Source organism: Coturnix japonica, chromosome 3 (assembly GCF_001577835.2).
Source record: "Coturnix japonica isolate 7356 chromosome 3, Coturnix japonica 2.1, whole genome shotgun sequence".
Classification (NCBI taxonomy): Eukaryota; Metazoa; Chordata; class Aves; order Galliformes; family Phasianidae; genus Coturnix; species Coturnix japonica.
The window spans coordinates 19,209,712-19,225,728 of record NC_029518.1 but is presented as its reverse complement, the minus strand read 5'-3'; the positions used below and the strand labels follow the sequence as shown (position 1 = coordinate 19,225,728).

The window sequence follows — 16,017 nt, the reverse complement described above, 5'->3', positions numbered from 1 at the left end:
CCGGGTTGGAAGGGACCTCAAGGATCATGTAGTTCCAACCCCCCTGCCTGGCAGGGCCACCAAACATACACCTTTACTAGATCAGGTTGCCCAGGGCCCTGTCCAACCTGGCCTTGAACACCTCCAAGGACGGGGCATCCACAACCTCCCTGGGCAGCCTGTTCCAGGGCCTAACCACTCTCCTAGTAAAGAACTTCCCCCTAACATCCAACCTAAATCTTCCCTCTTTTAACTTAAAACCATTTCCCCGTGTCCTGCTATTGTCAGCCCTTTCGAAGAGTTTACTCCCCTCCTGGGAGTAAGTTCCCTTCAGGTATTGAAAGGCTACAATGAATGTCTCCCTTCAGTCTCCCCTCCTCCAGACTGAACAGCCCCACCTCCCTCAGCCACTCCCTAACTGCTGTTTTATGGCCCTTCACCACTTTCTCCGCCAATTTCATACACCCCGTACCGTTCTTGCAGCGACAGCCCCGCACCGAGCACAGCACCCAGCGCCTCCTCCCCCATCACCCAGCAGTGCCTATGTCTGCCCGCCTAACCCTGCAGTGCCGTAGCGGTGAGTCCCCGGCCTGCCCGGGGCCGTACCCAGATGGCGTCTTCCACAGCGGCGGCGGCGTCCGGCTGCCCGTCGGCCAGGCCCCGCACGAAGGGCACGCACAGCGCCAGCAGCTCGTCCAGCCCGCGCCGCGAGCAGCACCGCACCCGCGGGTCCCGGCGGGCGGGCGGCCCCGCCGCCATTTCCCGCCTAATCCGAACCGAAAATGCCGGCCCGGAAGCACAACCCGGCGCTCCCCCGCCCCTTCCCTCCCGCAGCCGGGGCCGGGTGTCGGCATGGCGGGGCCGGTGGACTGTCACTGCCACCTCTCGGCGCCCTGCTTCCACACGGTGAGGCAACGCGGGACGGGCAGAGGCCTGTCGCGTCTTGGCCCGGCGCTGAGGCGCTGCGTGTCTCTTGCAGGACGTGACGGCCGTGGTGGGTGCGGCCCGACAGGTGAGAGAGGCGCCCCCCGACAGGTGAGTGGTGCCCCGCAGCCCGGCGGGTGCGGCCTCAGCGCTGTTTGTGGCCGTGACAGGCGGCGGTGGCGGCGCTGGTGACGGTGACGGAGCAGGCGGCGGAGTTCCGGAGCGCGCTGGAGCTGTCACACAGGTGCGAGGCCGGGACCTGATCCCCGCGGCCCGGCGGGGCCGTGGCCGTGCTGCCGGCTCGATGCTCGGTTGGCCTTCGGTTCCACCTCACGCTGGCTCGGTGTGGCGCTCCGTTGCAGGTTCCCAGGGTTCGTGCTGCCGTGTCTGGGTGTTCACCCTGTGCAGGAGGTTTCTCCGGGAGAGCAACGCAGTGTTACTTTACAGGTAACTTGGTGGCAGGTAGCCCGGTGCGGCTGTGACGTGCTGCTGTGTGGACGTGTCTGAGGGATGGGATGCCGTCCGGAGACCTAGACAGGCTGAGCAGGGGGTACAGGAGAACCCCACAAGGTTCAAGCCCCGTTATCAGTACAAGCTGGGGATACACAGTGGATCACAGCCCTGCCTAAAAGGGCCTGGGGTACTGCTGGATGGCAGGCTGGACATGAACCAACAGTGCATCCTTGCAGTCCAGAAAGCCAACTGGATCCTGGGCTGCATTAAAAGAAGCACGGCCAGCAGTGTGAGGGAGGTGATCCTGCCCCTCTGCTCTGCACTGGTGAGAACTCACAGATGGGGAGTCCTCAGTACAGGAGAGATGTGAATCTGTTGGAGAACATCCAGAGGAGTGCCACAAAAATGAGCCAGGGGGTGTCATACCTCCACTATGAAAACAGGCTGAGAGAGCTGGGGCTGTTCAGGACAGAGAAGACAAGGCTCCAAAGAGACTTGAGAGCAGCTTTTCTGTATCTAGAGTGGGGCTGTAAGAAAGAAAAGACTCAGTATTTACTAAGGTCTGTTGTGTTAGGATGGGGGGGGCTTGGTTTCAAACTAAAAGAGAGGAGTTCCATATTCGTATTGTATCTAAGGAAGAAAGACTAGATGACCTCTGAGAATCCTTCCAACTCAGACAATCCTGTGATTCTATGCTATGGCTGCGCTGGAGATGCAGGGGGTGCTGTGATCTGCCTGATCCCAAGTTAGCTGTGTTTCTATAAAGCGGAGGACGCAGCAGACCAAACCCCTGGGCCTCCACCATAGCATCTGCCTGTGTGACTTCAGCAGCACTCAGAGCCATCTGGCCCCAGAAATGATGCTGCTTGCAAGCAGTTCTATAAACCCCAAGTGAACTGTTGGCTTACAGTGAACAGAATGCATCTTGTTTGCAGATGGCCCTTTGTTAGTGTGGGACTGGGAGGATACCAGTTTGTGCCCTTAGCCTGGGGAGAATGGAGAACTGTCTGCAGCCATGTAACGTGACCAGACTGGCTATGGGCTTTGTTACTACTTCTGGTCCTATGGGAAGTTCACTTTGAAAGGAGGGGTCTTTGGGTAAAGCAGGAAAATCCTGCAGGTCTCTGAAATACTGATGACGGTTCAACTTCGGTAATAGCAAGTCTAAGGTACAAAATTTATGAGGAGTGAAGGGAAAGGCTGATGGTACAAAGCTGGGAGAAGTGGCTGACACAGCAGACAGCTGTGCTGCCGCTCAGCAAGGCCTGGGCATGCCAGGGAGTTGGGCAGAGGGAACCTGCTGAGGTTCGACAGTGCAAGGGTAGGGTCCTGCACCTACAGGGGAAGAACTGTATGCATCAGTACAGGTTAGGGGCTGAGCTGCTGGAAAGCAGCTCTGCAGAGAAGGACCTGGGGGTCCTGGTGGACAGCTGGTTGGTCATGAGCCAGCAGTGTGCCCCTGTGGCCAGGAAATCCTAATTAACCACAACTTTGTATTCATACAGCTTCCACCTCGTAAGGTCAGTGAGGATTGCTTTTGTTCTTACAGGATCTGGATGCAGCATTGCCACTCATAGAACTGCACAAAGATAAGTTGGTGGCAATTGGAGAAGTAAGTAGAATTCCAAAATGGGTTTGAGCATATCTGGCTTTGGCAGCATCTGCCACCATAGTTACAAAAACTTAGTGAGTGCTTGACTTTGTATGTGCAGTAAATGTTGCTGATGGTCTGATAAAAACACACGCCTGATTTGTAATTCTCTTGAAGCGCTTTCCTTCATAGATTTGCCCTGTTTTCCTTCATTATGTTGTTATTAGGAAATAGTTACCCTTGTTCAGATCCTTCCTCTCTTTTGCAGCACAGTTAGGCCAACCTATGATTTCAGCTTACGTTGGTGACTTACTTAAGCTCTTTTTTTCTTGTGATCCCGTCTGTCTCTATCCACGTAATATCTGTTATGTTGTTTTCCATTATAAACAAACCAAGGGTTGAAAACTTTAGGGTAGCATCTGTCCCTGTGGTAGTAGAGGGGTTTGTGGCTAGTTCTGCACTTACTGGAGGAAAGGCAATTGTTGAGAGAACTTGGAGCTGAACTTGTCATGTGTGGAGCCAGGAGCTGAATTCAGTGACCCTTATTGGGTCCCCTCCAACTCAGGATGTTCTGTGATTCTGTTTTACTCCTGTACTTTAACGAGGTCTTTTGTTGGTATATCAGTGAATTTGGCCTTCTTTGACAAAGTTTAAATTCTGTTTGAATGTATTTAGATCAAAAAACTGTAAAATCAATGGGTAGTTTTTACTAGAGATAGGACTAAGTTACAGGTTCAAGTCAACTTAGATTCAACTTAGATTGGAGATCCAGCTTTGAGATTTTATCTGAAATAATATTTAATAGTATATGAGAAGTCAGAAAACTACTTACAGATTAAAATGCTAAATACAGTAGCTTCTCTCAAACGCTTTCATAATTGAGAGTCTTATCTTGAGGATGAATTCCTTTTTGAATTACGCTACAGCTGTGGCTATAGCCTTTTTAATTGCCATCTTTGATGATACCTTGCAGGTCTGAAATGTTTTTTTTCTTTTTCTCTCTATGCTGTTGTGATTTAGTCAAGCATTAGACCTGTACTACTTACTCCCTTTTGTTCTTGTACCATAGGTTGGATTAGATTTCACTCCCAGATTTGCCAGCACAGATGAACAGAAGGAAGGACAAAGACAGGTTCTGACCAAGCAGGTTGAGTTAGCAAGAAAACTGGATTTGCCTTTGTAAGTTTGACTAATGGGAGAGTTTTCCAGATCTCAGTAACCTCTGTAAAGAGTTCCCAGGATTTATAATTGCTAAAAGCCTAATGAACTTATATGTCTTAAACTGGTATTGGTGTCCTGACAGTGTCCAGCTTGAAATGTAATTACTGAATTTCGCCTGTGAATACATTGGAGTTTTTTATCCTGTTCTCACAGTGTTGCTGATAAATATTCAGTGTGGCTAAAATGATTTAAATACACATCTCTAGATTTTTTTTTCCAGGTAAAAGTGCTAACACAGATGAATTGTTTTCTTCCCAACCTGCTGTTGGTTCATGGCAATGCTGTAGGGAGCCTGCTCTAGCAGGGAGCTGAATTAGATGACCTGCAGGTGTCCTTTCCAACCCCTGTGATTCTGTGATTTGTGTTTATGGAAAAACAGACACACATACTGTTGTTTAATTTCCTAATGCCAGGGCTTTCTCTGTTTCCTTTGCAGGAATGTTCACTCCCGCTCAGCTGGAAGACCAACCATTCATCTTTTAAAGGAGCAAGGTAAATTTTTAATGCATCTTTTTCCTTCTTATTTTTTACCAACAGAATTTCATAGAATAATCTCTTCAGTTTTGTTATGCTTTCTTATCATTTTGTGCCCAAGAAACCTTGTGAATGCTGCTAATAAATAGGTTTGTTTCTTTTCTCCAAGGTGCTTCAAAGGTGTTGCTTCATGCGTTTGATGGGAAGCCATCTGTAGCCATGGAAGGGGTGAAAGCTGGATACTTCTTCTCCATTCCTCCCTCCATTATAAGGAGTGATCAGGTGACATTTGGAGGGGATCACTCCTGCTCGGTGCCTGGGAGCTGCAGGCGATAGTTGTTGGCTTAGTGTGTTGGCAAACATAACTACATTTGTACTGTGCAACTCAAAAGAATGCTTGGTTGTTTGGTTGTTTTTCATTGAAGTCTATATGGTCTAAAGGGCTGTCACAGACATATGATTACAGGCACTTGGTGCTTTTTGAAAGAAGATCCCACTTTCAGTTAGGTTTAAAATTACCATTTTGCCGTGGCTATATTTCTGTATGGGACTTTTGCCATATATGGACATTTGGAGGAGAAATTTTGGCTAAAACAGTTCATCTGTTCCTGAGAAGTAAGCATTAAGAAAATGAGTGTTTTTGCTCAGCTATATTGCTTGAGATCAGCACTGGCCAGTCTCAGCCCTGGACTCAGTGAAATGCTGCTTCTGTTTCTACTCTGGGCTGCTGCAAACTCTGCTGACTTCTCAGGTAGCAGTTTGTTTCCATCCTGCGCTGTCGTCATTTGCTCTGATAAGCTCAGGAAATGTACAAAAGGACAAGGCATCATTCAAGTAGAAAGGTTGCGAGGGCTGGATGATTGTGGATGAGGCAGGAAGCTGCAGAAAGGAGGGCAAACTGGAGCTGAGGGGTAGAAGCAGGAAGGGGAAAAAAGATATTCAAATGCTCTGTGTACAGCAAAGTAGTAGATTAAAACTGCGTTGACAGTCTAATTCTGTGCAATATAATCTCGTAATCTGATAAAGTAATAAGGATCCAGTATTCAGGTAATAGTGCTTCAGATTTTTAGAGTCACCAAAAATGGGATAATCTTTTTTAAGGGACTCTTTAGCAGTTCGTTCCTGGTATTCTTGCTGCCATGCTGAATTTGCTGACAATATACTGACAGTGGCATCAGGGTCTTTGAACACTGCTTTTAAATGCAGAGCTTGTCTTTATATCTTATATGTTTCCCACAATTGTAAGTGCATAAAACATTTAATAGTTCTCTTTATTGTCTTCAAGAAGCAGAAACTTGTGAAAGTGTTACCTTTGGAAAGTATATGCTTGGAAACTGACTCTCCTGCTCTGGGGCCTGAAAAACAGGTAAATGATGATGGGGACTTCTGTGTTTGTATATCCACTGTGACTCCTCCTTGTGGAGATTAGTTGCTAGCGTGGGAGAGTGAAGGAGTGTAGGTGTGAACAAGGGATGGAGGGGATTGCCAGGTGGAAATGTTGAGATGTATAATTCAGAGAAATAGCCATAGAGGTTGAAGCTGGGAAAGAACAAGAAATTCCAGTAAGGGTCAAAGGGGAAAATGATTCAAGGACAACAGTTACCTGTAATTTCTCTACCATAGATAGGTATAGTTTGATGAAAGGTGTGTCAGGAAGCACTGAATCCGAAGCACTTGTCATTGGAGGGGTCTGTTATTTCTTCTGCTTGATTTTTGAGTTTTGATTTTTTTTAATCCAGGTGAGAAATGAACCAAAAAATATCTACATTGCTGCAGAATATATTGCTAAAATTAAAGGAATTCCAGTTGAAGAAGTTATAGAAGTGACAACACAGAATGCGCTGAGAGTGTTCCCCAAACTTCGTAACTTTCTTCAGGTATAGACTTGGAAACTGAAAGATATGATGTTGCTGAAACTGTTGTTTATGACATAATAAACATAATAAATAAAACCAACACACATCTTGGCCTTAAGAGGAGTTTCGCTATCAAGAGGTCAAGAAGTGAGAACAGTGTTGTACAGATACAAGTTGCAATGAATGCAGTGAGTTCATCTCCTGTATACAACAAAAAAGATATTTTATTATTTGCCGTTTTGAGGATTCAGGTGGAGAAGAAAGGTATCAGCTGTCCAGTAAAACAGAAATGGGAGCAAAACTTTGTGCTATAAGGCATACCCACACTGTGGTAATTTGCTGTTTACCCAGAGTTACCTCATCCAATTTAAATATTTGTTTTTGCAGCAAGCAACAAAACTTGTTGTTTTTGCAGCAGAAGTCTCTGTTACAGTGTGCGTGCAGAGCAGCACTGCTTGAATCTCCTGAAGCTTTGACCCAGATTAGTTAGGGCCACTTGTCCTGGATCTACAGGCATCAGTTCCACTGAATTAGTGAACGATGCAGTTTGCCTCCAGGTGGTGCTAGGGAAAAGGTGTGCAATAGTCTTAAATTATATGATATTAACCATTATGTTGTCACAGGAGATGCTAAGCAGGTGATACCAAGCTACATTACATGTGCTTCTGGTCTGTCTAGCAGGCCCTACATGGAGTGATAGAAAAATGAAGAAAGGTTTGTGATTGTTTGGTAAAAATAGTGCCTTCGGGGTGCCTCGTTCACTACTCAGTGCTCAGTCTTTGGTACAGCACTTGCTGGAAGAAAAGCCCTGCATCACTTGGTGCTTTCCAAGTTAAAAAGACAGCACACAGATGGACATGAGCAACTCCCGTGTGTACAGGGTTGCAGTGAGTGCATCACTCAATACAGGACACACATCATGAGGAGGATGCAGGGTGATTGTAGTGATGTGAACATACTTTGCACAGACTGAGCTTGCAGTTCATTTCTGGAGGGCCGCAGGTGCAGCAACCTCACAGGGCCCTTCTGAAACCTCCCTTGAGGGTCTGCTGCTGCCAGATACTGCGGCAAGCTGCGAGGATAAGTAGTTTTTCAAGATTTTTAACGTGGGAACAAGTGAGGAGGTGACTATGAGGCAAGAGAGGAGGTGATAATAAAGCCAAGCAGTTAATGCATGTAATCATGTTGCTCATTGTGATAAGAGTTTGAACAAATTGACCAAAGGTGATTGCTGGAGGTGCTTTCAGCTGGTTCCTATGCAATGCATAGATAGGCTCTTTAGAAGCAGAAACAGTAAATAATTGACTGGAAATTCAACTTTTATCACTAATGAGCTTCTGCTTTTGTTTGTTTTTTCATTAATGCTGCCTGGGGCCTTTGTTTCCCTTACAGAGCAGGAAAACGAATTTGAGAAAGTTACTGGCTTAGCAGAAAGGTTTGTTGTCCTTCTCTTTGCTTTCTATATGGAATTTAAAAAGGCACAATTGGGATCAAAGAAAAGTTACAGGCTGCCACAGCACCTCATTGTCTCAGTGCTTTTCTTTCCAGCAGGTGGTTATCCCTCCCTTTGCGCCCCAAGGCTGGTTTTCCATGGACATGAGGTCCCTTCCTGCCCAGAGTGCGAGCCATCTTTTGTGCCCTTGTAATGCTGTGAGTGATGGAACTGTGAAAAATAATAGTGGAGAAAAAAAAAACCAATGAGGCACTAGGACATGCGGCCCACTCTATCCAGAGCTGTTCCTGTACCGGGTATATACTTGGGTTTTGTCTCCTTTAATGGGCACGTTAGGATCTTGGGTCTATTTTGGCTGTGCCAGGGCTGTGTGTTCTGTCACTGAGTAGGGAAAGCCAGTGCTTGGCTCCTTGTCAGCCCAGGCTCAGCACAGATCAGGCAGTGTTCCTGTGTTAACAGAAGATAACTCATTGCACAAGTAGCACAGGGCTTTTCTTTCCAAGCGATTTGGGACCTCTGCGCCATGGCAGTCCCACTCTCCTGTGTGTGCCCCGTTCCCCACTCCCAGCCACCTCATTCCCAGCTCCCCATGCATTTCCTTCATTCCTGCTGTGGTTCTACCCTGTGGGACCAGACCTCCTCGCACTACACCACTATGGCTGGGAAACTAGAGGGCTGGATGTTATCTGACAGGAAGGCCTGTCCTTGTGATGTGCGCTGCTGGAAAGGGTGGCTTTGATGGTTTGGTTGGCCCAGGCTTGTTGCTATAAATACACAGAGAGAGCACTGTTGAACTCAGAGTCTTTCTGGACACACAACAAAGAGGGAGGAAGCGAACAAACAGAGCACAGTGGGAAGAAGAAATGGAGCACCATGTGGGGAGCTCCCATCAAAGCACCCCTGGATAACTTCCCTTCTGTTCTGAGGTCAGTGTTCCTGCCTGGGGAGCTTCAAGTGGAAGCTGAGCTCTGTGCTAGCACCATGTAACCTGCACACGTAGATGTCAGTGCCCTCTGAAAACATCCACTGCCGATCTATGTATGTAGGTGGCACTTTATCTGAAGAGGCTCCTTTCATCAGGGTGTTCATAACCAAGATCAAATTTCCCTTGTTTTTATCCACAAGCCATGTTATGGTAAATAAGCCTGCTGTTTGCAGTTCATACACACGGGGAAGGTTCACAACTGTACCTACCCAGGTGCCCAGAGCACTAACAGTAAAAACAAATGAAATCTACTACAGCATTTCCAGAGGTTGTCTTAACTTCAGATAGAGGCAAATAGGAACAAGAAGGAAATAGCATCTGGCCTATGGTGACCAGCAGAAGATAAATATTTGGAGAAAATCAGAGATCACAATTGCTTTGCTGTGTGCTGTCTGTGTGATCTGGCCATAAAACCACTCTGAGTGATCGAGAGAGGGTGGTTTGGGATGGAGGTGTCCTCATACGGCTTACTGCCAGCTGTTACGTGTATACCCTTTGGACCTGGTGTAACAGCTGCAAAGGTGGGGCTGGCTAATAGCCATCCAGCCATAGGAGCCTGATCAGAACAGCACCAGGAGTGAGTCAGCGCAAAGTGAGATGTGAAAACACCTTTATACCTGACTGACACATCTCACCTTTATACCTGACTTATGCTGCTAAAAGAGTTTGACAAAAATAGAGATCAGGATCTGTGGAAAGGTACAGCTGTCCATGGAATCACAACGTGTGAACCTTTACCACTTCCCTGGAAGGGGACCCACCTTGCTGTTATCTTTACTTTTCTTCCAGCCATTACGAGGCAGGATCAGGACGTCTGTCCTTGCGGAGTTCCTGGAAGCCGTCTCAGCACACTATAATTAGATTGCATGAGGCCTGGCCTTCTGCTTATCTTCCAGCTATCGTTCTCCAATATCTGAATCAATGCGGAAGGAGAAGTGATTGATGGGGAGGCTGGGGTTGACTTACGTGCCATGGAAAATATCAGTGATATTAGTGCTCCCTGCAGAGTGTTCCTTCACCAGTGTGTTCAAGTAACCTATGGCTTTTCATGAGCTCTGTGAGTCTGCTTGCTGACATCCAGCACAGCTTTCGTCCTGTGCATAGCTCCAAGGGGCCCAAGTTCTACTGCCTGTGTAGAGAAGTAAGCAATCAAAAGTTATTCCCAGGACCCAAGTAATTCCATTTTTCTCCTCGGGTTTCTAAAAGCTGCCAGCCATTTGCACTGTCTGAGGTCTTAAGGGACATAAATGCTCTGTTTAGCCTGTAGTTGCAGTTTATTGGAAATACAGGATTATCTCCAGAAGCTTAAACAGTCTGAATGCCACTCTGGCGGATCTGGTTCCTGTTTTGAATGTTGCTATATCGATTACTGTAGTGAGATTGACCTTGTTACGTGCTATTCTGCCTTATTTTGTTTTCTTGGCAGTACCGTAAATTAATTAAACAGATTCCATGTTGGGGAATGGGTCCAAACAATGGATCCCTCCTTTGGTCCAAATAGGTTCAGTCAAAACCAGGTAGATCAGTCTCCTTATGCCCCTTTTAAACTCTCTTCCCGTGTTAATGTTAACATGGCTTTTCTAATCACTTCTGTCCCACAGTCCTTTGCTAAGTCGGGCTGATGTCATTTGATCTCTCACTAAACTTAATGCTCTGAAAAGCCGTAGTTCAATGTAACCAAATATCTTCTTTTTTTATTGGCCAGGTCTTAATGTTTCATATGAGAAGAGCCACAAGGATTTGAAAAGATAATTTGTAAGTCAGCATGTCAGCTTTTGAGCTGAGATCGTGTGATAGCTGCTCCAGTAAAGCACACCAGTGAATGTGTTCATTGACACCTGGAGAACACTGAATTATCTCCCCCATAATAAAAGGGAGGAGAATTTTCGCTGGGATGTTGAGGCTTTGTGGCTAATCTGAACCAGTCTGAGTCTTGCTGGGTGTACTCTAAAGAGCTGTCTGAAGGGGTCTTTGAAGAATGCTTCCCAACAAAGGAACAGAAAAAGTCCCTTTTGGTGTCTGGGTGGCTGAGTTCCTGTTGAAGTGCTGTAGGCTGCAGGAATGTTATTGCGTTTTCCATAATGTGCTGTCACAGCCAGGGGCTCGGGCAGCCATTGTTTGTTTTTAATTCAACTCTACACGAAAAAACATCCCTCTGATTTTTAGTTATGCTGAGGTCAGCCAATGTCTTCCCTATGGAACAGATGGAGGCCGTTAAGAAACACGGCTCTCTTCCTGCTGATAACTTCTTCAGAGGGAAATTGGGAACTTCCAGCTGTTAGCAAATATTTGGGTTTCCTCAATAGAAAAAGTAACAACGTTTCTCAGGATCGGGTGAGCAATCTGTCTTTATAACACAAGTGTATTTCCACACTTGGCGCTTAGTAGATCCAAATCCATGTTTCCTTTCCATCTACTTTTTAAAGAGTGCACACGGTGGTGATGAAGCAAGTAGTAAAAGAGTCGTGAAACTGAAGTCATCTTATGGTGTTTTTTCACAATACAGCACATTAAATCGCTGCAGCTCTCAGGTTATCTGAGACCTCCTAGAAGTGAAGGAGATGCTTTATCCTTGTTCCTTTGAGTGGTGCTTTCAATGGCCAGTTGTTCAGCATCCATCCAAAGCTGTCTGATGCTTTTCTTTGCGCAGTATCAATGCAAAATGCTTTGAGGCTCTTCCTAAAAGTTAACCACCGTTTGGATGAATGAGTACTTGTTGAAAATGAGAACGTTCCTTAAAGGCAACCCTCTGCATCTCCTGATTTTTACTAATGGTGTGAACGTGGGCAGTTTGATGTTGCTTACTGCTTATAAACGATTCAGATGGAGGTTACACCTTTTGTGGTAGATGAAGAAGCTGTTACCCATGGTGAATAATAACCCAACACGTTTTACCTACTGCATTTGTTCACTAGTTATTTAGTTAGTTGGTTGGTTAGTTAGTTAAAACACAAACTCTGTGTATGTAACGTATTTTCTCCACTTGGTTTGCTTGGAAACTCAGGAGAACAGTTCTGTTACATATTAAAGACTGACAGCTGACCGCAAAAGGAAAACCAGATGGCAGCGCAGCAGAAGCACCAGATGTACATTTCTTCATCTTTTGTGTGGATGGAGACATCTCAGAACGGTCATTTCTAATATTATTTACAGAAGAGTCCCCTGCTCGCTTATCACTCCCTATATATCAAAATATAGAACTTTTCTCTGATGTTTAAGTCAGGGAATCCTTCTGTGTGCCTGCCACTATAAAAAAAAAAAAAATCACATACATGTCACAGACAAACATCTCTACTGTGGGCAGTTATGTTCCAAAATGAAGGTGCCCAGACAAGCACCTGGAGTTAATCTATGAGCAGACTTCAGGTAGGGGCTCTGTATTGCAGATGCTCATTCTGTGGGAGAGGTTGAGACTTTATGTTGTGCGGACAGCAGGTTGAATGTTGCTGGAATGAGGACTGCATAGGAGGAAGAGGATGTTTAAATTTTCCCTGTATTCTCTTAACAGCTTTCAATGAAGAAATTTAAACATGCAGCTCTTTGACCACTTTATTTCAGGCCCAGCTTGCTGAGGTTTGTTTAATATCTTGCTAAAATAGTTCATTTCCAGCTCAGCTGGAACTTCAAATCTTTTGTTCTGAAACCACCTTCTTAAGCTGCTGTAGTTGGATTTTTTTCCCCCCTTGGTCTAAAGACAAGCACACAATACATTTCTTCAGCGGAGATTGTCCCTGCATTGAGCTCAGTGTAACCAGGAGCTGAGTGCTTCATAAAACAACATTTAAATTCCTGACAGTGAGGACTGACACGGTTTGAAACATTACAGACAGAAAATCCTGGAAATCTGAATCGTGTGCCCGGTGCACACAAAAATGCCAGCTTTTGTGAATGTGAATTTCTAGGTGGAGGGATTAGATGTTGTTGTAAGGTTTGGAAGAACAACGTGACCAGGAATTAATGCCACTGGAATAGCCGAGCTAGGAGTGTTAGGAAAGTAATTACACCTTGAAAGCAGCACTCTATAGTTGTCTTCCCTTTATTTTGCTATATGCTCTGAACTGAAATAAAAAAGCGCCTTCGGAATGATGTTTCATCCAAAGATGGCATTATCTGAAAGATAAAACTGGAGTTTGGAAACAGTTACAAAAATACATCACTCTTTCAACTGACAATATATTATGGTAACAGGAACAGATTTTGGATGGGAGGCTAGATTGAAAAAGGTTAGCAGCAGTTCTAAGCTAAATTTGTCCTGCAAACCTTGACATAAGTCTTCTGTTTGTAGCCTCATAAATTATCCACGAAACATAGAACTCCAAGGATGCGCATTTTAAGTGAGCTCCTCCAATGGCTGTTTCTCACAGGATAACTCTCTCCTGCTGTTCAACAATGCCCTTGGCCCCGCTTCTCATACAAACAGATGTAAATCACAAGTAATGGTTGTGAAGCCTATGAAATACAGCAGTGTAAAAAGTTAGGATGCAAGTATCAAAGATTTTTCCTAACGCTGTTAATTTGCTCTGCCTTTTCCTTTCCTGTTCAGGAAGGTACTTCTGGAGATAAATCACATGTCCCAGAGATGAAATTGCATTGACTTTACCACATTAAAGTCAGCCTTGTTTTACTTTACTAACGTCAGTGTAGCTGTGGCAGTGATACACTTGACTTCAAGTTGATTGGTTGTAAATAGACTTAATTCTTTCTGGAAGAAAACCACTTTCCCTATGGGTGCTAACTTTCATCCAGGTGCTCATTCTACTGCCAGGCTTAAGCTCTTTAAAGTCTCCTGATGACCTCCACTGCTTTGAGGAAACACATCCTCTGAGGTGCAAGCCAGGCCGTGCCTCTTCTCCCTCATACCAAGCATCTGCACTGCCTTGTCATGTCCATTGCAACCAGGTGCTTTATTCACTGCCTCAGGCATCATTTTGAGAAAGGTGTTTGGTTATTTCTTCTGCGTGGGATTCCTGTGTAGAAAGCAAATGAAGCTTTGTGTGTTGTCATGGGAAGAAGATGCTGTCTGTTTGCTGTGAAAGGAGAGCTCAGACACATCTGCAACTCCAGAACAGGCTGAACTTGAACCTTACTCAGAGCACGTCCACCAGCACTAACTGCTGCTGCACAGAGTCAGTAGTGTAACAGTAGGAAAAAGAAGAATGAGAGAAGAACAAAGCCTCATTCCTGTGTCTGTAGGGGTAAATGTTATCATTGGATGGACTGCAAGGTCATCTAAAATACAAGGGGGAAAAAAAGTTAAATGAAATCAGATCACCGTTTACACGTTCTTTGGGAAGAACAAGAACTATACCTATGTACCCAAAGAACTGTGGTCCTTTCCTCAGCTGCCAGGCCTACTACAGTATGAAATTCTCCTACATCCTAATGAACAGGAGGGGTAGGAGAGCTCCCAGCTCATACTAAATACTGAACAGTGACTACCCCAGGCCAACCCTGTGCTAAGGATTGCTCCAGTAGTTGAGTGCTGTAGATGGCTGGGCTGCAGTGACCACAAACAGATACTGTTGAAAGTACGAGATGTGGTCTCAAGATATCTGAAGAATATCTGATATTGATATTCATCAGATATTGAAGATATCTGATGAATTATATAATTTACTGACATGTTGCACTGACATACCTAAAGTGAAAGCAGACACTTCTGTTGCTTTGAAGTCTAAGAAGAAGAGGAACCAAAACAAAGTCCTATTTTTAACAAAGCTACGCTTCCGCAGCAAGCAGCACTTAAACTCTGAAGTCAACCAGAATAAATGCATTTAGCCAGCAGCTGATCTGATACAAGAGAAGTACAGCTAGATCAGGCTTTTTCTTGGAATGAATGAAGGAGGCAAAGAGGGACTGAATCTGATAGAGATAACTTCATTGCAAAAAAAAAGCAGTTTGCTTATCTGTGATCTGTGAATTCAGGATTTGCTTCCTGTGGGCTCTAGAAATCCACAGTCATCACTACCATTGCTTAGCTAAATGCTCAGGGAAAGCAAACGTGGCCAAGTGAGCATTTTGAAGGATGTGTTCATAGCACTGTGCATGCTCTATATTAGATCAGGAACTTAAATGTGGCTTAAATAGATCACCTGATCTTAACTAAAATACCAAATCATAATTAGTGAAGAAACTTAAGGCTGGTGGCTAAGCCCACCTACCACTCATACACAAATCTGATTAGGCTCAAACATATGCACCAACAATGCGCAGCGTGTTATTTGCTGAGCACACGCAAAATGATTTCCCACAGAAGCCAGTAACAGACTTAAATATTTTGGTATTTTCTTAATGCTCTTTGGAGAACAATCCATTTTCATAATGGAACGTTGTCCAGAGCCTTATAAATCATGGCAGTGCTGCCAGATATCACTCCTACACAAACACATACCAGGCAAGGTCTTAGGGAATATCACTGTCTGAGGTGACAAGTGATGGCCTACAGGTGAGCCACACAGCCTGATTTCTGGGGGGCACATCACATCAGACTGCGGAGGTTGTGTGGAAACAAGGAATGCTTTACCTATGGCACTTGATACAGCACAAGACCAGGGTAGAGGCACATTCTCCAGCACTGTGCCAGTCCTAAACACCCTTTCCTCAAGTCAAGCCTCCATCTTTGCCCTGTGTGTCTTAACCCATCAGCTCATTTCTTCACACCGCAGCTGCAAAGAGACAAACCTACGGCCTGAGAGGAGCACTGGCTGTTTCCTGGGAGCTGTTTGCAGCAGGGCAGCAGTGGATGCAGCCTGCAGTGTGCCCGACAGGAGGGCTGCCACACACAGACCTGCAGCTGCCAGGCCCTATGTAAACCGAGAAAGAGCTTATGGGAATGAGATTATGCTGCTGCTCCCTCGGGGACGTTGTAGGGATTATTTACATCATTTCTGTCTCCATATGCTTCCCCATCGGCTGCTCTGAGAAACTTCCAAGGTGCAGGCTGAAAGACTGTAAATACACAACACAAGACCAGCCTGTTGGCAAGCAGCACCACTCAGAATGCGACTCAGCACCTGGATACACAGGGGCTGTTCTGTCCGGAAAGCAGGCGGGCGGTGATACAGCAGCAGCACGTTCCGGC

At 45.5% G+C, this 16,017-nt stretch overlaps 1 protein-coding gene across 8 annotated transcripts; it reads left to right on the top strand.

Moving 5' to 3' along the window:
• Nucleotides 1-507: 507 nt before the first annotated feature.
• Nucleotides 508-13,015, top strand: TATDN3 (TatD DNase domain containing 3). Of its 8 annotated transcripts, none has more exons than XM_015857301.2 (12): nucleotides 508-885; nucleotides 959-991; nucleotides 1,074-1,147; nucleotides 1,266-1,350; nucleotides 2,906-2,968; nucleotides 4,017-4,126; nucleotides 4,605-4,660; nucleotides 4,812-4,924; nucleotides 5,928-6,008; nucleotides 6,382-6,519; nucleotides 7,896-7,933; nucleotides 10,642-13,015. In XM_015857301.2, the coding sequence occupies exons 1-12, from the start codon at nucleotides 523-525 to the stop codon at nucleotides 10,646-10,648; spliced, it is 1,161 nt and encodes a 386-aa protein (XP_015712787.2). In that variant the 5' UTR covers nucleotides 508-522; the 3' UTR covers nucleotides 10,649-13,015. The 8 variants fall into 8 exon arrangements, with proteins under 8 accessions (XP_015712787.2, XP_015712789.2, XP_015712786.2 ...); XM_015857303.2 differs by having other exon boundaries at nucleotides 7,891-7,933; XM_015857300.2 differs by lacking the exon at nucleotides 10,642-13,015 and adding an exon at nucleotides 8,050-8,180.
• Nucleotides 13,016-16,017: the final 3,002 nt, after the last annotated feature.

Excerpts from the sequence above, each read along its gene's own strand:
- TATDN3 (XM_015857297.2), top strand. The coding sequence starts at position 523 with ATGTCTGCCCGCCTAACCCTGCAGTGCCGTAGCGGTGAGTCCCCGGCC. Across the intron at positions 4,127-4,604 it reads AGAAAACTGGATTTGCCTTT|GAATGTTCACTCCCGCTCAG; the intron begins GTAAGTTTGACT and ends TTTCCTTTGCAG. Across the intron at positions 4,925-5,930 it reads CCATTATAAGGAGTGATCAG|CAGAAACTTGTGAAAGTGTT; the intron begins GTGACATTTGGA and ends GTCTTCAAGAAG.